Source organism: Pholis gunnellus, assembly GCF_910591455.1.
Source record: "Pholis gunnellus genome assembly, chromosome: 15".
NCBI classification, from domain to species: Eukaryota; Metazoa; Chordata; class Actinopteri; order Perciformes; family Pholidae; genus Pholis; species Pholis gunnellus.
Genome location: NC_136542.1, coordinates 19,330,822 through 19,352,537, shown reverse-complemented (window position 1 = coordinate 19,352,537; position 21,716 = coordinate 19,330,822). Strand labels below are relative to the sequence as shown.

The window sequence follows — 21,716 nt, the reverse complement described above, 5'->3', positions numbered from 1 at the left end:
AATATTTTACTGTTCATTTGTGTTTCCATTATCTGCCATTGTCATTTAATGATGTGAAGGTGCAATCTATTACTTGCCTGAAATTCACATTTTTGTGTTATAATTGTTACTTTTCATAACCTTTTTTCATCAGTTTGATAACAAATAAAACATTGTTTTTTCTCTGAAATTATACTGTAGTCCTTGGATAAATCCAGTTAATTCTCCTTTTGGCAATGCTCTACCACTTTAATATTTGCCCTCATTTTTTACCAAAGAACCAAATCATTTAGACTCAACAGAAAAGAGAAAGTGAGGCTGTTTTAAAGGCCCAAATATTTAGTCTTTCTGTATAACATTAAATATTAGTGACTAAATAAGCAACAATCAAAGTTGAGCAATCTGCTGCATCAGCACTGTGTGGGTGTGGTTCTTGCTCACTAGTTAAGATATGCGGCTTGATGTTATTGATTTGCTGGATGAAGTTGTTGACACACTGGAGTAGTGCAGTTTACTGAATGTCTACCACATACTGGTATAAGATCGGGGGTTGAGGCCATCATCTGGGATTTTTTTTCAAAATGTTCCATCTACAAGTTGGCTTCAGTCTAGGAGATGGGTGACCCAATGACTATACCCTTAGTTTGCCTGCAACTTTACAGTACATGTAGTCAAACTCTTGTAGGTAGATGATCTGATCCAAGATGAGGTGAGTTATTTCTTGCAAGCTGAGGTCCTGTGCTAGTGGCTATTCAGTCGATCCTCTATCTGCGCAAATCTATTCAAAACCTTTAGAGAAGTGCTACAACTGTTGCAAATTTGCATCGCCACCAGTATGAATGTGCCATTTGAGGCAAACTACTGAGCTAATTTTTATGTTGTTTATTTGTCATGCTCCAGGGTATCTATCTAGACTCGACCGTAATAAGCATCACTGCTTCATCAGCGGGGATCTCTGTAAAGCTCACTGACATCAAAGGATACAATACTGTGTGAATGGAGCTCAAACCCCACAGTTCAAAACTCTCTATAGGTCTGAATGGACTCTGGGTAAATCCACAGAGTTAAAATGTGCATAGCAGTAGAAATACTACAGTTATGACAATAGTTGGCCATGTCACTTAAGATTTTCATAGATTGTTTGAAACGTACTCGCGACCCAAGGTGAGACAGACTATCTGCTTGTGTTCACAGGGTTTTTATTTTTGTTGCCCCAGATTGGTCCATAAAGAGAGACATTACATCCACACAATTATACTTGTTTAAGGGGTTGGAGAAGTAGCCAGAGCGAGAGAGAGAAACATGGCAAACTGATTGCTCTTAGCTGGGGTTGGATATTGTTTGAAAATGTTCAATACTGCTTCCAATATCGCTACCTAAATTCAATACCGATACCACACCGAAATGAAAACCTCATTGCCTCATTACTAGACCAACTATGTTTCTAGAAATGACTACAGCTCTTTTCTCTACTATATGTACATTTGTTTATTGTGTAAACATTTTATCTTCTTGAAATTCATTCAACACTCAAATTCAGTTTGTTGTGCAAATGGCCTTATTAACCAATTCCTGATGTTGACATGAAAATATAGTCCATGTAATCAAAACATCAATTGCATTTAGTTAAAAATACAAAAAATGCTTACTGAGTGGATGTTGTGTGTGTGCAAGAGGCAGACGTTGTTTAAGGTCAACCAATATCAAGGAACAGGTTAGTATGTGAGCAGTTCTTTTTGAGGAAGATGATATGCTTTTTCTGGTACGAGACAGGACGTTTCCACAATAATGGTGTCCCCAGCTGTTGAAAAGGTTTGCTACGATGGAGTTGAGGAGGCTTGGAAGACAAGTACTAGGTACTTAAATTAAACAAGACTACTAGGTTGGTTTAGGTCACCACAACAGGTTGGCTCCTATACATGTCCAAAACATGTTTCCCTCTGTGTCAGTCAACATGATGGTACTTGTGCCATGTGTATTGAGGTGATGGCCCTGTCCTCTTCAGCAAAGAGTTCACGAAGTGCAGTCAGGGCCAGTCTCCGTGGTGGACTCTGGAAAAAGCAGTTAAAAGCATGTTGGTACCGGGTTAAGTTACCACACACACTCGTTGCTTCCAAGCTACATTCAGGCCTTGTTTTATTTGTTTATTGTCGGCTTTGAGTTTAATTTTCCTTTGTGTGCCCCCAGTAGTTAATGCCGTAGATTGCTGTTGATTCATGTTAGTTAAAAGAGTTAAAAGAGGTAATAGCTGTTAGCTGTTCGTCACCTCCATCACGGTCTGGTACGCTGTAGCCACTGCCAAGGATAAGTTTAGACTGCAGCGTATCATTCGCTCTGCTGAGAGGATGATTAGCTGCAATCTGCTGTCCCTCCACGACTTGTTCGCCTCCAGGACCCTGAAGCGAGCAAGAAGGATTGTAGCCGACCCCTCTCACCCTGGACACAAACCGTTTGAGCCCCTTCCATCTGGCAGGAGGCTGCGGTCCATCAGGACCAAAACATCACTACACAAAAATAGTTGTACTTAACAAAGCCCAGGACGCCCACTGACTCTGACATCCCCAGGACAATTATTTCTTAAACACCCTTGCACTTCTTTCCCTATTAATATACACTTGACACTTTAATAATATACTTGTTTCAATATACTCTTATTTGTTTGTTTACTTACCATATGTTTATATTTTATTGTAAATTTCAATGTTTCTATTTTTAAATCATGTCTTGTATTTTGCACTGTGTTGATTGTTAATGGTATGCACCATCCACCTAGTCAAATTCCTTGTATGTGCAACATACTTTGGCAATTAAACGGATCTAATTCTGATTCTTTCCATTTTTGTATTACCTTTGTAGATACTTATTTTGTAAGGTTAGCATAGGCTAATTGACTCCTAAAAGTGTGATTTTATTTTTGTTATTGTAAGTTCTGGTAAACCAATAAGATGATTTAATATTCTTATCTTTGTTGAGTTATTAAATATAAATGGTTTAAAGCAGAGGGTTTACCGAAGGACAGGACAATGGTTAACACAGTTATTATAGATATTATTCAGTTAAACTTTCTTTATTTGATTTAACAGTCAGTTGTTGACTATATCCATAGGTTGATACAACTTCTAGGCTACTTCAATATATATGGGACTAAATCATGATCCTTTGCAAGGGACTTACTTCAACATAAACTCTCTACTGAGCTGCTTCCAGATATTCAACCCTCTTGTCCTATAACTAAGAGTGAGCCCTGCCACCATTGGCTGCCTGTAACTGTGATCAAATTGTTACGACTTCCTTGTCTATTTGAAAAGATTGGGATTAAAATTCACTTGTAAACTTGAGCTTTCTCTTCACCTTGACAGTCTACCAACACTTTTTCAAAAATATTTCAAAATGCATGACCGCTGATCTTTTACAAATTGTAAACACATCCCTTCTCTCAGGTGTCTTCCCACAAGCCCTAAAAGCTTGCGTAACCCCGGTTCTCTGAGTAGCATTCGTGAGTGTCTCACATTGGGAACGCCTTCAGTGTGACCTCATCAGAAGCTCCTATTGCATTCTGCCAGCCAGGATTGGCTGGAACTAAGCGTGTCAGTGTCAAGGAGGGTGGAGGCCCTCCCCTTATAAAAGGGCTTGACGCTATGCTGCCAGTCATTCAAAAATCCTCACCTCTTCTTGCTACGAATGTACAAGGAGGGTGGTCTGGTGAGACACTCACGAATGCTACTCAGAGAACTGGGGTTACGCAAGTAACCTAAAGTTCTCTTTCATAGCATTCGTTTCGTGTCTCACATTGGGAAAATACTGACTCCCGGATTGCTGGGCAGATGTTACTAGGGAACCAACTGTCCTTAAATTAGCCTTAACTCGGTTTAACCACACTAAGCACCGAATGGGCTAATGGAGAAGCTGTAACATCAAGCCGGTAGAACCTGGTGAAGGTGTGTGGTGAGGCCCAACTTGCAGCAGCGCAAATCTCCTGAATAGAGATCCCCCTGAAAAGGGCCCATGAGGTAGAAAGACCCCTGGTAGAATGAGCACGCAGCCCCTCTGGTGGCTGCAACCCCTTATAGGTATAGGCTAAAGCAATAGCCCCCACAATCCAATGAGTGAGCCGCTGCTTTGAGACTGGCTTCCCCAAGTGGTTCTTTGCCCAAGACACAAAGAGCTGGTCACTTTTCCTACAGCCTTTGGTTCTGTTCTGTCAATGTAGATGCGTAAAGCACGCACCGGACACAACATATGTAACCGCTGATGCTCCTCTGAGGAGAATGGCCAAGGACACCAGATCAATTGGGGAGTATGACCCTTACACCTTAGGTATAAAGGCTGTATAAAGGCTTAGGATGTAAAGTCACCCTTACATTCCCCAAAAAGAACTTTGTACACGCTTGGTGTACTGAAAGAGCATGAATCTCACCTACTCGTTTAGCTGAAGCGAGAGACAACAACAAAGCTGTCTTTAAAGCCAACATTTTCAAGTCCACTTGTTCGAGTGGTTCAAAAGGTGGAGCCGAAAGAGCATCCAGCACGGTGGCAAGGTCCCAGGATGGGACCAGTGGTTTAGAGACTGGGAGTTTACGGCGTGCACCCTTCATGAAGCGGTAGACCAAGGGATGCTGGCCTACAGCCCTCCCCTCAGAACCAATATGACAGGCAGAAATAGCTGCCAAGTACACTTTGATGGTGGAGAAAGCCTTCCCTTTGTCCACCATATCTTGCAAGAAAGCCAAGATAACAGCAACGGAACACTGAAAAAGAACCGTCTGAATATCTGAGCACCATTTCTTAAAAATTAACCATTTGCTTTCATAGAGGGACCTCGTGGAAGGGGCCCTAGCATTCTGGATGGTCTCAATCACGCTCAGAGGGAGGCCCACGGCACTCTGATTGAACCACTCATGGGCCAGGCCCACAGAGCAAGCCTCTCTGGGTGGGGATGAAATATTTCTCAGCGTGCCCAAGACAGCAGGTCCCTGCGTATTGGGAGGGGCCAGGGCTCCTGGTAAAGGAGCTGAGTTATCTCTGCCACTGGTGAGCCAGTGCGTCCACCCCCAGAGGTGCACTCTGATCGCGAAGGGAGAAAAACAGGGGACACTGAGTGTTCTCCCACGTTGCAAAAAGGTCCACAGATGGCCGTCCGTAACGTTCCCAAATTAGACTGACTATGCCTGGGTGGAGTCTCCATTCTGCATAAAGAGGGCCCTCCCCTTATAAAAGGGCTTGACGCTACGCTGCCAGTCATTCAAAAACCTCTTCTCGCTACGAGCAGAAGTTCCAAACTTTTATCTCTCAAACTAACTGTCTTTCTGGGACCTAGCTTAACCGTCCATAGACACGAGCGAAGAGGAAAATTGATACAGAGGGAAGGAAATTTAATGACAGATGGGAAAGCGAATATATGTTTGTTCTTCAAGGAGAGAAACCGGTCTGTATTCTGTTCAATGAGGCAGTGTCGGTCATGAAAGAATACAATTTACGTCAGCATTTTGATACCAAACACGAAGCCAAGTATGCTACATTTAGCCTCCAAGAAAAACATCAACTTGTCCAAGAATTAAAAGGCAGACTCCAATCGCAGCAGAATATATTCACAAAAGCTACAGCCAAAAATGATGCCGCTGTGAAAGCTAGCTTTATTGTGGCTGAAGAAATCGCCCGAGCTTCCAAGTCCTTTTCAGAGGGTGCATTTTTGAAGGAGTGTATGCTCAAGGTTTGTGAGCAGGTGTGCCCCGACCAGGTACAGGCTTTTAAAAATGTCAATTTGTCAAGGAACACCATGGCAGACCGAGTTAAGGAACTAGCAGGCAATCTGACAACACAGCTAGCCGAAGAGTCGAGCAGTTACGTGGCTTTTTCATTAGCTGTTGATGAAAGCACAGAGAACACGGACACAGCACAACTGTCAATTTTTGTAAGAGGCATGAAGGCAGACTTGACTGTGGGAGCATCTTGCCCAACTGAATCAGAAGCTGCAGGGATGCAAACAAGTCATCACAAAGATGTCCGACATGATCACAGCTTTCCAGTGTAAACTGCAGCTATGGAAGTCCCAACTGGAACAGGACAATCTTGCACACTTTCCTGTCTGCCAGGAAATCTCAGCCTCAGTTCCTGGTGCTTTTTCATGTGCTCGATTAGCTACCAAAGTGAACCGGTTAATGACTGAATTTGATCGGCGCTTCTCTGACTTCAGAACACAGCGCATTGACTTTGCCATCTTTGCCAATCCTTTCACCGCCGACGTCGACAGTGCGCCCCATCTCCTTCAGATGGAGTTAATAGAGCTTCAAAGCGATAGTGACCTGAGAGCAAAGTTCCAGGATGCTGCAATCAAGGATTTTTTACCGTTTCCTGCCTCCTGCTTTGATGCCACAGCTCCGACTTCAAGCTGCCTGTGTTCTGTCCATGTTTGGGAGCACCTACCTGTGCGAACAGATGTTTTCAATAATTAATCTAAACAAGAAAACGCACAGATCACGCACCACCGACGACAACCTCCACAGTGTTTTATGGATTGCTACAGAACAAGACCTAAAGCCAGACATTGACGGACTGACCATGGGAAAACGGTGTCAGACATCTGGCCAGAAAACAAATGGGTAAGCATTTTTAAAAACCTGAATTGAATAAAAAATATAAATCAGTTGTATTTAAACCAAGAATAAGTACAGTGTAATATGTGTGAAATGTAATGGCTGTGTTTTGTTTGTTGTTATTTTCAAAACATGATCAATGGATGAGGATGGTGTGTGATATGGTGTCCTAGGGTGAGGAAGTGTTTACTTGGTGTGTTCAAGGCCATGCGGCATCACCTCATCAACTTCACCCGGAACTGAGACATATCTTATTGTTATTTTGAGTTATTAAATATACTACTTTGTATGTATTGCAATATATTCAGTGTGTTTAGGTGTATGTGTTCATACAGCCAAATGTTTACTGTAATCAAAACCACGTCTCATTAGTTGGTTGTCCGCCCTCTACAAGGCTGTCTGTTTGAGTTAGATGCCACATCTGTCACACATGTTCTTAGCAGCTCACAATCATTTGTGGTAACATAGTTATGTCCCTCTCAACTGTGACAAAAATGCTTTGAACAGAGTTAATAACTAGCATAACTAACTTATGTTTGATGATATTTGTTTTTTATATTTTCTTTAAAAGTTTGATCTTTGATTTATGTTATAATAACAGAGAAATATGCTTACATATCATTTTACATTTATATAAATGCATGTACAATATGTTTACACTTGAATAAACAATAATCAAATGCAGAGAGAGTTTAACAATATGTTCGGGAGTAGTTACATTTATACAGTCTTACAGTTTGTTGGGGAAAATCTAAATGACTAATTATAAGGTGTGCTTTAAAAGCTTGGTGTCCTTATGTGTCCTTGTTGTGTGAACTGCCTCACCACAGTTGTTTAGTCTATGCGAAAGAACACTCAGCAGCATGTCCTGGATTGAAATGATAATAAGGACTGTGGGAGCGTTAAGATGGGTACAGAGCTATGTTATGAGAACTTAGCTTCCTGACTATGAGAATGTGACCTTTGTGCCAGAACAAATGCTCAGGTGAAGTTGCAGACATCTACTTGGCTACATGGCGTGGAAGCCATTTTGTGTGTGTGTTATGCTTTCGTGACGTATTGCCTGTGACACTGTATTGTTTACTTGGTATAAATATCCGAGGCTCAGAGTCAGACCTCTGAGCAGCCTTGATCCATGTATACTGTATGTGAATCAACTCTGTCTCCTTCTTTGCAAAGAATAAATGTTAACTGATTAATGATTTTCAATCGGTCTCGCGAGAATTTTTCTAACACAGTTACATCCGGCCCTTTGAGGGCAACCATCATGCTGATGTGGCCCGGGGTGAAAACGAGTTTGACACCCCTGCCTTAGGTCGTCTGGAACTGATCAACTTTCTGTTCCCAGAGTCAGAATTAAACATGGAGAAGCAGCGTTCAGTTTGTCTGCTCTACATATCTGGAACAAATTCCCAGAAAGCTGCTGGTCTGCTGAGACTCTCAGCTCCTTTAAATCAAGATTGAAGACTTTTCTGTTTGCTGCTGCCTTGAATTGAATCAGATTCAAGGATATTAATCAATTTCTGCATTTTATTTCTTACACTGCTTTTTAGTGTTTTAATGACTGTTATAAATGTTTCAATCAATGCTCTTAATTGTGGTTAAATATCCTTTTCTTTTGCCTTATATTTTGATGCTTTTAATGGTTTTATGTGAAGCACTTTGAATTGCCTTATTGTTGAAAGGTGCTATACAAATAAACGTGCCTTGCCTTGCCTTACATTTGACCGGGTCTCCCAGAGTTCACTCTCTAGCCTGCTCTCACTTGTGGACAAAAGCACAAGATACGGAAATCCTTTACTTGGCAGCAACTCATCTAAATCCGCTGTGTTGGGGCAGAGCACCAGGGCCTCAGACCTCAGGGCCAGGATCTCAGACTGCTCTGCATTCAGATGCAAACAGACCCAGTGCAGCTTGAGGTCACCACCTCCGAGTTCTTTTTTGCCATCACTAATGAATCTGTGTTTTCATTTCGATGTTAAATTAATTGATGGTAATTGATTAAATCAACCAGTTTACATTACTTTAAAACTCATTTAAACACATTTTCTAATTAGATGCATGAACACATGAATATATGCGTAGCTTGGCAATAAGTGTGGCTGAACATAAATTGACCCTTTGCTAAGCTCTGCCCCCCCGTTGCTACTCCATCAAGCTGTCAGAGCTACCATAGCCCACACTGTCACTAACTGCACTTACTAAATAATAATGTCCATTTTTTGTGAAAAATAAAAAGCGATTTCAGAGAGAAGCAGACAGAAGGGTTTACAATATGTGTTTGAAGGATATATCTAGAATGTTAAACTGATTCAGCAGTGAAAACAGGTTAAAAAGATAAAGATAGTAGCTAAAGTCTACCGATCACAGTGTGAAAGTGAACCATCACATCACTTGGCAATCGAGATGGAGGACAATGAGAGTAAGGAGCAACACTGTTTCTGTAAACCTGGGTAGGTATTTCTTCACTGTTACAATCACTACAAAGCAAAAGCAGCACTTGTATACATTCAGTATACCTTCATTAGATAGCCTAGCATAGAAGTGCTAACGCTAGTTAACGATGTGCAAACCTACCCTGCTTTTTACGTGGAAATTACGTAATGTTTTAGAGACGTTTATCTCCTTCCAACCTCTCCGAGTTGGAAAACCACAAAATCAGCCTTCAATGAAGAAAATCTGAAGTGAGGAGTCATTTGTTAAATGTAAAATCAGCAGATTAAATCTGATTGATTGACTTTTGAAAAGCTGTAGCGACAGAATCAGTACTCATTTTATTAAAGCTCCACACCTTTGGCAGTAACACCCCAGTAATGAACACATTGCTGGAAATAGTCCTGTCAACGAAGAGCTTAAGATTGAAGCTGTTGAAATGCCGCAGGTGAGCTCTGACATCGGCAGATGTTTCAGCTGGAGCAGTATTGATAGGTGCTGAGTACGACTGGAAATGATTTATGGCAGAGTATAAAGCGGTCAGAATCCCAAACAAAAACCATATTCGGCTGGACAGTGCTGGGACCAGTGTCCATGTCCAGCAGGAGCTAAACTTCATGCATGGAGATTGGTGAGTTTCACAGCCTGAGGAAACACATCCTCTGGGGAGACTGGCAGTGGGTGGTCCCCTGGAAGCGGGGCAGACTTCACAGCTGACTCTTTGTTGAGGAGATCAAAGCGAGAATAAAAGTTCTTCAGCTCATCTGGCAGCTCCTGCTTTCATAGCCTGTGACATTATGGATCTCCTGCCACGTATCTTTAGTGTTGTTGGTGTTGAGGTCTCTCTTGACGTCTCCTCTTTGCCTCCTTGATTTCAGCTTTCAGTCTTGCTCAGGCGATTTTTAGTAACGCATTAGCGTAGACTCGTCGGCAAAGGATCAACACTGTGCAACGGTATGGGGAGTCTGGCAAGAGCAAGCACCCGTTGTGTGGCCTGGCCTGTCAGCCAGAGGGATTGAGTGACTTTGCCAGAAAGATGAGTCAGCATCTGGTCCCTTACACGGGAGGGGTAATGCTGATATAGGGTTACTTCAATGAACTGGCTGGTATGTTATTGATGTGAGCGTGGATTTGGTTGTGTTGATAACTGGCCTTCTTTCTGACCTGCTGAAAGCGGACAGACTTACAAAATTATAAATGGGCCCGCCCCTTCATTCCTGTCTGATCTCCTTAAAACTTATATTCCACCCTGTCGTCTCTGCTCTCAGAATACATGGCTCCTATATGTCAAAATGGGAAAGTGTGTAAGAAGAGTGCAAAGAGTGCAGCCACAGTGCTACATGCTATTGAGCATAATAATAGCACTTGAGATGAAGGAGACGTGGAATCCTAACAGCTGCCCTGAAACGTCCTCATGGCGAAAGCTTAAACTCTTTCAGGAGTGGATGGTGCCACTAGTCCAATATAACATGAGTCATTCTAAGGGCCTGCCTGTTATAAATGTCCAAGAGCATGCCCTGAAATCGTACTAATAAACAAACTTCCTACTGGCTGCAGGGCCTGTTCTTATTGTGCGCCTTTCCTCTGGAATAACACAAGACAGTCTATTCTTTTGATGCCCTTAAATTCAAAATAATCCAGTCTCAATGAATCTATTAATTAAGCCTAGTACTATAATGTAGTCCATATTTGTCTAGCAGACAATAATACTGTAAACTTTGTGAAAACCACTGCATCTCTCTGCTCTCATGTGCTTCCAAGCTGTGTGCCTGTCTCTTTCTCCATTAGTCTCTCTCTAAAACACACACACACACACACACACACACACACACACACACACACCAGCTCCTCTCTTCTTGTCTTTGGTGCTTATTAGTGTCATCCTTTCCATTGTCACATTCAATTTCACTTCCAAGCATTACTGAATGTCTGGCTGGACCTTGTGTGCTGTAAGAGGACACTGGGCAATCCCCCTCAGTAAATGTATTCCTGAGTTGTGCCACAAAAGCTTCTTTTTCACACCACTATACTACATGTTACATGGGTTGCCACAAATAACACAACAAAAGGGAAGGTGAGAAGGTAAGGGTGTGGAAATGGGGGGGGAATGGAAGAATGAGTTAAAATTTGTATGGAGGAATTTTTTGTCACAGGTGCTGGGAGAAAAGCTTTAAAGCTGGACTGACACTGGGAGAGGGGTTGGTTTGCATGTGGCATGTGAACTAAATGCACCCACCCCTCCCTCCCTTTCCTTAATGTATTCTTTACTACTCTCTGTCCTCCTTCAGCCATGCTCTTTCTCCTTGAATTAATCGGTATATCTGAATGAACAAAGGTTTAGCCTGGTCGAACCGAGGGTCTGCCAGGGCAGACTTTCAGAAACCTCTATGTCACATGAACTCTAAGGCCAAAACCTGAGCTGTGAGAGTGACTACATTTCTGATGTTCCAGTCTCAGGAAAACATCTTCCACCAACCACAGATTTTTATTCCAGCAGAAGCCACGCAAGCACTATTGGCTCCCAGAAAAGGCACAGCTGGGCAATAATATTCAAGCAATGTGATGAGATTAATTACTTCAGCATATGAGGTATCTACTCAGACATTTAGAAGTGTTTCAGGACATTGTGTAACCTGAAATATAGGCCATATAGTCTAAAGTCAACTGCCATAAAAGCTTGATTCGTTACAGTCAGATGGCTGAGAGAAATATGCTATATCTTTTTATTGTCATTCATGCTAATAAGTTGTAGAAAGTTTTCTTTACAAATATAATTTTTATGAAGCGTTTGTTTTGTACATGGAGAACAAAGTGCTGTACAATAGTTAAAAAGGCAGAAAGAAACAATGATCCTTCTGAGCAACAGTTGAATAAGAAAAGAAATAAGCAGTCATTGGTAAAAGAAACTGGAAGCTGAGCATCAACATATGTGCAGATTTTAGTAGGAACATCTTCCTGTTAACGTGTCATTTACACAATAATGCACCCTATAACAAACTGGATTATTAACAGATGTGTTGCTAGAGGAAAGCTTTTGTTACAACAGTAATGGGCGACTGTGGCTTAGAGGTAGAGCAGAGTCGTCATTCAATCAGAGGATCCGCGGTTTGATCCCCGGCTCCAGCAGTCCATGTCAATGTGTCCTTGGGCCAGACACTTAACCCCAAGTTTCTCCCATAGCTGTGCCTACTGTGTATGAATGTGAGTTAGTCCTGATGGGCAGGTGGCACCTTGCATGGTGGCCCCTGTCACCACTGTATGTATGGGTGTGAAGGGGTGAACATTGACATGTAGTGTTAAAGCGCTTTGAGTGGTCGGAAGACTAGAAAAGAGATATCATCAGCTACATTCAAGTTTTAATCATTTCATTCTTTTTTTTTGGGAGGCCAAAACTATTTCAAATGCAAATAATACTATATTTGACCATATTTTATGTCTGAATTACATTATTTTTGTCCCCGTTGAAATAGTCATTATTGAAAGACAGAAAAAAACATCAATATAGCAGATGACCCCGAACTTTTGAGCGGTAGTGTTGGTGTATGTTTGATTCCCCCAGTATGCGAAAATTGTCTACCGACTGAGACGTGTCATTTAATGAAGTGTCCAAAAAAAGGTTTTCTTTCTGGGAGTGGACACCGCAATGATAAACCTCACCTCCTTGTGTACTGTCTCAGTGTACCAATTCTCCCGACCAGTCCACTGGGCTGAGGAAAGGGGAAAGTGAGGCAGGATCCATTCTCTTCTTTTACAGGATGATGTCACTTTTCCTTCTACCGTCCATTCCTCAACCTCGGGTTGACTATTACTGTTGTAATCTATATCTACATCTGTCCCATTTACGTATGAAGAGTGAAGAGGTGAAGTTTAGTATCGCATTACTGGAAGCACACAAGCAGAAACTGAAAGCTGGGCGTTTCTTTTTTGTGCACATGGAATTACTCTGCATGCATGTCAAAACCAATAAAGCCTATTCAAGCATATTGCATCATTTTTGCCCGACTGTTCTGGTCAAAGAGTTGAACCTGAGATGTATGTGAAGTGTATTGATTCAAATTTAAAAAATGTATCTGAAAAACATGCAGAGGAGATAGGAGTATTTTTCTAGGCCTAGAATGTCTGCGGGTCTTCATTTCATGCTCCATTTGACCCTAATACCTCCAACCAACAATGTAGGGCAGCCAGGAAGAGCTGAAAAGCATTGCGTGAGAGAGGGAGGTCTGGAATACCCTCCCAAGTCTGCCGCCCTCGCAGCACATGTTGAATGAATGGAGGGAGGGAGCCTGTATTCAGCCTGGGATGCTAAATGCAGTTCTACACTGTACCACTCACTGCTGCTCATTGAGCTCGCTGCTTTGAGCTCAGGGCAAGAACTGAATGAGATTCAGATGAAAATATCAACATTTCCATCACCTCCTTTCTTCTCTCAACAGAAGAAAGGAGGTGAGTTCAGAGAGATTCTACTTAGAAAATCAACTGAAAAAATAATAAAGTAGGGTTGACAAGAACAGGGCAGAATATTGAAAAAGAAAGGGGGGGACATGTCCCCCTACGAGTATGTCACTATAAGACACAAAACCAGTTCTGATTATTTGTGTTGAGTTTTATTCTTTAAAACTACTTTTCCCCTCTCTTTTCATAAGCCTGTCCTCTTCTTTCTGACATACAAGATTCCTTTGGGACATAAAGACAATATATAAAGCAGTTTCAGCAGCAACATTCTCCTTTATTTCTCTTCTTTTAACATGTTAGAAAAATAAACATTGTCCTAAGCAGCAATGAAAAAGCGCAGTAAATGACATAAAAACACAGAGTTGTCTCCATCAGTTAGCGAGACATTAGTCATTTAGCAGATTGGCAGTTAAAACAGATGCAATAGTTCTGTGTAATGTTGACCAGGTGCAGTTCACTCTCCAACCAGAGACTGAGTCAGGGACTCTTTCGTCAAAGGTTTTCATTAGAACACCTTTGTCACTGCGACAAGAACAAACCATCTGTGTTTCCTACGGGGTTTTAATGCCGTCATTCCAGCATGATGATGATGACGACACCCATCTCAACCACACTAACCTACTGACTTTCAACATGTTCTGACATGTTAAGACAATTTTAATAATTAAGGATATTTAATGGTTTCATGTCATTAAAATCCTAAGATTTGAAATTGAGCTGTAATGTTTAGTTTTATGACATATAACACACTTGAATGTGAATATAATCTATTTAGAATCTCTTTTATAAAACATGACAAGCAGAGGCCTGGTGTTCTCTCTCTATTGAGGCCCGTCAACCCACTTCTGGATCAGGTCTAATCAGCCCCATGTGACTCTCAGACCTCTGTTTTTGGAAAGTTTGTAAAAAGTCCTTGAAAATCCAGACATCCCTGTAGAAACTCTCCACATAATGCATAATGCATGCATTCATTCTAAATGCATCCAACAGTAATTGCTCTCTGGCAGTGGTATTGCTGACATTGCCATTATCATGTTAGGGATATGAAGCCAGATACAAATGATCCTACTGCGTGTAACAATAATACAACTGTGATGCTGATGATATTGTTTAGAGAATATTGATTTGTTGCGAGTACAAACCATCTTCCCTGCACAGGGGAATATGGAGGTAGGCTTTTTCAGCCCTGAGTAATGTCTACAGGTATTTCAGGCTGCCAAAAACAGCAAGTCAGGGCAAGACCCAGGGAAAAGGTACACCAGAGTAGCTTTAGTGGGGCTTTTATGACGCCGTCGGTATCCTGACTACACCATGAAGCACCCTGCAGTTTATGGGAGAGTGGCAAAGAGAAAGCTGCTCACATTACAGTGTTGTCTGACGAGACCAAAACAGAGCTTTTTGTCGGTTAGACAAAAAGCTCTGTTTTGATTTTGACATGAGATTATTTATTTCTGTCGGTTGTGTTAAAAGCCACATTATATCTACTTTGATTATAGTGTAAACACAAACACTTCCAGGGGGTTAAAGACACTATGAAGCAAAAAAGAAATGTATGTAATGAAAGAACATTTATCCAAAGAGAAAGGAGGGTAGATAAATATTACACATAAAATTAAGTTCTTGACATATTGCATAAAAACATGACCACAGTGAAAAGAAAACTGAATATTACAAAACAATTACAGCATCGCTTTAGATGTGTTATTTTATAAAACATTTTTAAAAAATGGGAACTTTTTAAGTTTTTCAATGAAAATCATTTAAGACATGATTTTAGCAGCAGAAGTGGGCATAAATACAGATGAAGCTCACACACTGTTGCCTCCAATCAATGTGCTGCCTTGTTACAACAAAGTCTCACAGCACAGTGTGAAATAGCCACAAAATGCAATCGACTGGTTTAAATTAGAGGGACGTGATCTGATCTGTTTTTTATCGTGTTGCTCAGAACTTTTTTTTAAGGACATTACGTTCCAAAACAAAAACTAGGTTCAGGCAACAAACCCACTTCCTTAAGTTCAGGAAAAACATCATGGTTGGGCTTAAAATAGCAATGTACAGTTAGGTTTAGGAAACCCACAACAACACTTTGGAACATGTGGTATTAAACAGCAGTCTTGTGTTTGTTGGACCCATCCACCTCCACACCAGCCCACCATAAGTGGTCTTTGGCGATATTGGATCTATGTCACCGTGGCTTTGTCACGTGGATGCGTTTGATTTGTGTGTCCACCACAAAATACGATCCTAATTGACTCTCCATTGTCATTAGTGACACCAATAGATTGCATTTCGTGACTATGTGACAAATGGACTGAGTTAGTCTGGGTCTTTACGTATGATCATCCCAGTTTGAATGGACTGGTGTGTGAAAAATTGGCCTGATTTCAAAAGGTAAAGAAGTTGCTCCTCAATTCAGGAACTTAATTCATTACAGCTTTTTGATCATGACTTTTACGCTTACACAGAACTGATCTATTATTTCCTTAATGAAATATGGGACATGTCCTTCTCTGTACATGTCCTTGATAACCGTTTACCGTAGCTCTGTTCCAGCCACTGCTGCACATCCTTCAGATTGTAAAAAAAAGGCCCCTTACCGCCCAGGTAGGTAATCTTTCTCTGTTTTACTATACACACCCGTTCATTGGACACACCATAAGCCACATTAGCATTGTTGTCCATGCAGTCTGCCACCAGCTGACACTGCGGTGGTAAGGAAAAGTGCTCAATGAGTTTGCGTGCCGCTCCCAACCTCTCTTCCAGGTTCTGGTGTTTCGGGATATCGAAGGAGCAAGAGCCCATAGGAGGAGCCACCCAGCCATCAGACGGGTGAGCCTCGTCTATGTACACTAACAGGAAATCAGCTACATCACTGAAGCCCTCCACCAACTCACGGAAAGCTGGCAGATGGCTGATGAAGGGGGGTCAAGTGGCTGAGCCAAAGTTGACCACCAGAGGGCGGTCTGATGACTCAAAATCCAGGAGGCGACACTCCTCTTTATTTGCGATGGTGGCACCAGGTGGCACATTCGTCATATTACTGAGATTGCTGCTCCATCGAGGGCTGTCAGGCACCTTCACCACTTTAGAGTTGGGTGCCTCGAGGCCAAGTTTCACCTAAGGTGATAATAAATAGGGATTACATCTTACTCACACACTGCACACATCAAGGAGATTTTAACAGACTCATCTTTGTATTTTTTATATATGAATTATATTAAATTAAATTAAATCTATTTGTATAGCCCAACATTTTGCCTCAGAGGACTTTACAATCTTTACAACATTAAACATCCACTGTACTTGGACAACACAGTCAACCAATATGATAGAAATGTTACATATAATCACAGTAGTAATAGCAGCGGTATCAGTGATAGTAGCAGTCATAGAAAAATGACGACAACAAGTTATAGCAGCCGCAGTGGACATAATAGAATAATAATGATAACAAAAGCAGTAATAGTAATGTGACTAATAATAATAATAGTCACACAATAGTCCTCACACCTCACACCTGTGAGGAATAACAGCTGTTTTTGTTGTTCTTGCTATTCTGCTGTTATTGCCGAACTGCAGCATGATGCTGGGACTTTGATGAGGTTGCTAAACTCCATAAACTGATTCGAGCCATCAAGGTTTTTACATTGTCCTCCACAAACAGGTACAAATGACAGCCTGATCAGGACGCCTGATCAGCAACACCTGAATGGGTGTGTAGGGGCTTTACCAAATTATTGAGCATTCAACAATCCCCACAGATAAAAAAAAATGGTTTTACTTTGGAAGTGTGAATTTCCTCCTGTAATTCTGCTCCGATTAAATAATTTACTGACAGTTTGACATTGATTTAACTTAAAAATATAAATATTATTGAATCTGTTATAGTATAATCCAGTAAGGACACTTCAAATTAAACTGCAATAGGAATACAATGGTGCTATCCGCACGTACTTCATTTGACACATCATTTTAGAATAACTGTTTAGTATAACTGTGTGACATGATTAAATGGTCAGAAATATTAAGAGATGAATCAAGGAAACCATGCAAATCCGAGACCAATCAAGGGAATGCTACTTCTATTGAGTCGAATAAAATACTGATGATGCGAAATGTTCATAAACTATAGATTTCAGATCTTTTATCGTCACTGATGAACCCAACAGAGAAAACTGTATCCTTTTTTCAAACTGTAGAGATCACAGTGTCTGCACGCCTCCCAGCAGAATGCCGCATACCAATTCAATTCAGTTCTATAGCTCCAAATCTAATAAAACAAGTTATCTCGGGGCACATTTCCTATACAGCAGGTCTAGACCGTCTTTATAATAAGGACGTACACTTGGGGAAGGCGGATAATACAAGGCTAACTCATAAATGATCTACATGTGCTGCTCTTTAACCTGTTTTTGTTGTTGTTTATTTAGTCTGAAGATTACCTCATAAAATAATGATTTGATCTGTTGGTCAACACAACGGAGCCTGTTTATGAGCCGTAGCTATAGTTCAGCCGTCCAACGTGGAAATAAATGAGACTAACAATGGTAGGCTGCATTAAACACAGTTAGGCCTTTAGGTGATCCCAGAGAGCAGGAAGGGACTGACTCTCTCTCTCTCTCTCTCTCGCTGTCTTTCTCTCTCTCTCTCGCTGTCTTTCTCTCTCTCTCACACACACCCCCACACACACACGCGCACATACACACACCCTCTGACTAAAAGTCAGTAATATATATATATATATATATATATATATAATATACATTATAATTCTGATTATAAACATTTTGCTATGCATGTGTGAAGACAAAATGTCATCCGGCACATTGCCGAAGATGTGATCCTCTTATTAGACAGATGGGAGCTGATATGTCAACAGTTCGAGTTGGAGTTTAGTGGATCGATTAAAATGACAGTGATCCCCATTAATTGAACACTTTTACCTGTTTATAGGCGTCGAGCAGGAAGCTATTCCAGATCGAGCGCAGCCCAGCTGAGGTCAACATACGGCGCCACTCTCCGGAACCGGCGGACCTGGAGCAGCTGAGCAGCGACACGGCGCGCTTCACGAGGACCACGGAGTCGTACAGGGCAAGGAAGAGACAGTTTGAAAAGAAACCAGGTAGTATCTGAAGCGTCACGAGCAGATCCTCACTCGCCATTCCCATTTTGCCTCTCTGCACTTACGACCGCAGCAGAACTACTTCAGACTGCCCTTCATTACGCGCAGCTCTGCACCGCAGGTCTCAGTCGGACCCTCATAGTTTCTGCTCTGCCCCTTGGACTGCTCCACACTTTGTGCAGAAATGAGGGAGGTGTACCAGGTGTATCTTGCAACGCACTTTTTCTGCGGCGTGCGCACTACCCGACGCTGCTGCTGCCGCTGCTCGACCACTCTTCCAAATAGGACGAACATTATACTTATTATTAAGATTCTTACGTCACTCTGTCCCCTCCTCCCTCTCCTCCCCCCACGACTGAACACAGTAGCTATGTCCCAATTCAGGGGCTGCATCCTTCGGAGGACCCAGCCTTCGCGGTCCACGTGGGCTGCGTCCTTTGAGGACCGCGTAGGCTAGACCGTGCGGTCTACGAAATGAGACGGCCTACGCTACAGAGGACTTCCTGTTTGCGTCAACAGCTGTTCCCGCCTCCTCTTGCTGCTCCCGTCGCCTAAAATCCCTGCTCAACAGGATTATATATATATATTTATAGTATATATATATATACATTTATAGTGTGTGTATATATATATCAATATATAATCCCTGCTCAGCAGGATTATAAATATATATACATTAAACTAAACACCTTTTCAGTATATATGCAGCCTCCAAGGTTTTAGTTGTGTTTAATCAGTTATTCAATAATTAATTCATAGATCTTTTTCATAATATTGTTTTTCTAAATTAATCAGTTAATGAAATCAGTTACTATGTTAAATAACTCATTTTCAATCAGTTATAGTTCTTGTAATTAAATGTATTTATCTGTTACTTTATTTCATTTCATTCACACATACATAGCAATCCTAAGGCAGAGGAAATCAATCAAGACAGTTAACATTAACAGCAGCAAAACAAATGTCAGCAAACATGTTTATTAACTTGCAGTAACACATACTTTTTATAATTTACACAGCAGAATATACACACATTCACACAGAAATCCTTTACATGGATGTCTTATTTCAATTTCAATTAATAAAATAAAAAGGTGACATCACAACTGCCATCTCTGTGACAGCAACATGAACACATGAGGATCTACTGGTTGTGTTATTAGTGAAGCTTTATAATGATGAGCTAATGTAACTGTAACCTGAAGTACAGGATGGTCAAATGCAGATATTACAAATGGACTAATGTCTTAATTCAAAGCTACGGTTGCTGAATGTTTGTCCATTGTTCTCCCCTCAGCTCCTGCTCTCTGTAACACAACAAGAACAGAATCAGCAAAACACTCAAATTCAGTGTATTCGTGTAATTAATCTTAACGTTACCGGACTTAAGGTGATATTTCAGGTTCACTACCTATCTACCTGAGCTCACGTTGGTCCGTTTATGTTCATGATATGAAGTATGAATCATCTGTAAAATCATCACAACCTCAGTAAGATATTATTCAACCTCTGAGGTTTGAAAGTAAAGCCTTAAAGTAAAAGTTACTTTAAGGCTTAACTACGGTCGGATGCAGGCAGCCGAGCTGCCGGTAATAGCGCAGCGGCTAACGTTAGTTAGCTTGTCAGTTACCAACGTCACGTAACTTAACGGAACATTTTAACACACATGTGATGTTATACGATCTCTTATTTTGCTTCAACATTAGTATCGGTGACATTCGAGTGAGTTGAAACCCAATACTTACATTTAAAAGTGAATACTGCCTCCAGCTCTCGCATCAGTCGCCGCCATGTTTGTTCAAATAAAATCTTCACCGGCACGCAATGCATCTCGGGATGTGCTGGGCCGCGAAGGATACATCAGATGTATCCTTCAAATCTGGGGTCTGAAGGCCGCATTCGTCGGCTGCATTCGAAGGAGTCTTCGACAAGCATGCGAATTGGGACAGCCTAGTCGCCGCGCTGTGACGTAACCGGTCTACGAATGCAGCCTCCGAAGGATGCAGCCCCTGAATTGGGACATAGCTATTGGTTGAACAAAGCTGCAGGCCATCTTTTCTTCTTTTCTTTCATATTTCGTGTGTAGGCTTCTATGAGGTTTTTGTAATTTGAGTAACCCTGTGGGAAATAATACAAACCTACATACCATGTAGACCACAATCTTTCCCTGATCTTTCCCACACCCTTTTAGTAGCTTAAAACTAGAACCAGAAGCGGGGTGTGGGACAGAAACCCCAGTCTACATTGTCAAAGTCCTGCACACCAACTTCTCAGACAACAAACAACGTTGCATGTGAACATAATCCACACAGTCATTTTTCTTCTTTCAAAACAAATTAGGAAAAACACTTGCAATATATAAAAGTATATGGAATGAGCCTTTGCATGTTTTAGGAGTATTGTTTTCCAGCTTTTGTCTAAAATGATGCATCAGTATCTCCAAATAAAACCCAGTGTTACATTCCTTTTCATGTTTGATAACAGTTCGCTTATTTAACAATGAAAAACAAGGATATTTCCCAGCAGACACCTGGTTATTTATATACCTTATCCTATTACTGACTAATGTCATATTCCTATTATCCTAATAAGGACTGAAGGTCAGTTATTTCACTTGGCACAAACTTCGGTATTGTTCTTTGCCCCAAGCTGATTCAATTCCACTTTAAAAATACCATGTGGAGTATTTGACTATAGATAGTGCTGTAAAGCAATGTTTACCACAGGTGGGTCGCATATTGTTTGTATAATATGGTGTGCTCTATCAATATGTGCACACAGATGCAGATATACGCCTCAGTTATGGGTGTGATATGATATACATCAACATTTAGAAGTGGTAATGTGCTGTGCAGATGGTATGTGTCACTAATACATGAGAAACCTGACTTGTTGATGTGTCTATTTTCTACCACTAACTTGAATTACACTGTTTCTAAAAGTCATAGAATTGTTATTCTACTTTCTTTTTCTGTATTACCGCTTGGAGTATTTCCTAAAGTAAGACACAAACAGTGACAATGCTAGTATTGATGTATAAGGACACACAACACATTTTATAGTCCTAGACTGGCTGAATGTTTTTTTTCTTACCTCTGAATCTCAGCCTGTTCCCCAGTCTGCCGCCTCCAGCC

The 21,716-nt window shown here is 41.2% G+C and overlaps 1 protein-coding gene across 1 annotated transcript; it reads right to left on the bottom strand.

Annotated features, from left to right (window-relative positions):
- Positions 1–13,716: 13,716 nt before the first annotated feature.
- dio2 (iodothyronine deiodinase 2) lies at positions 13,717–18,852 on the bottom strand. Its single transcript, XM_079174194.1, has 2 exons — positions 18,404–18,852; positions 13,717–16,577 (listed from the first exon to the last, which is right to left on the bottom strand). Exons 1-2 carry the CDS (start codon positions 18,626–18,628, stop codon positions 15,936–15,938), a joined length of 867 nt encoding a protein of 288 aa, XP_079030320.1. The 5' UTR covers positions 18,629–18,852; the 3' UTR covers positions 13,717–15,935.
- Positions 18,853–21,716: the final 2,864 nt, after the last annotated feature.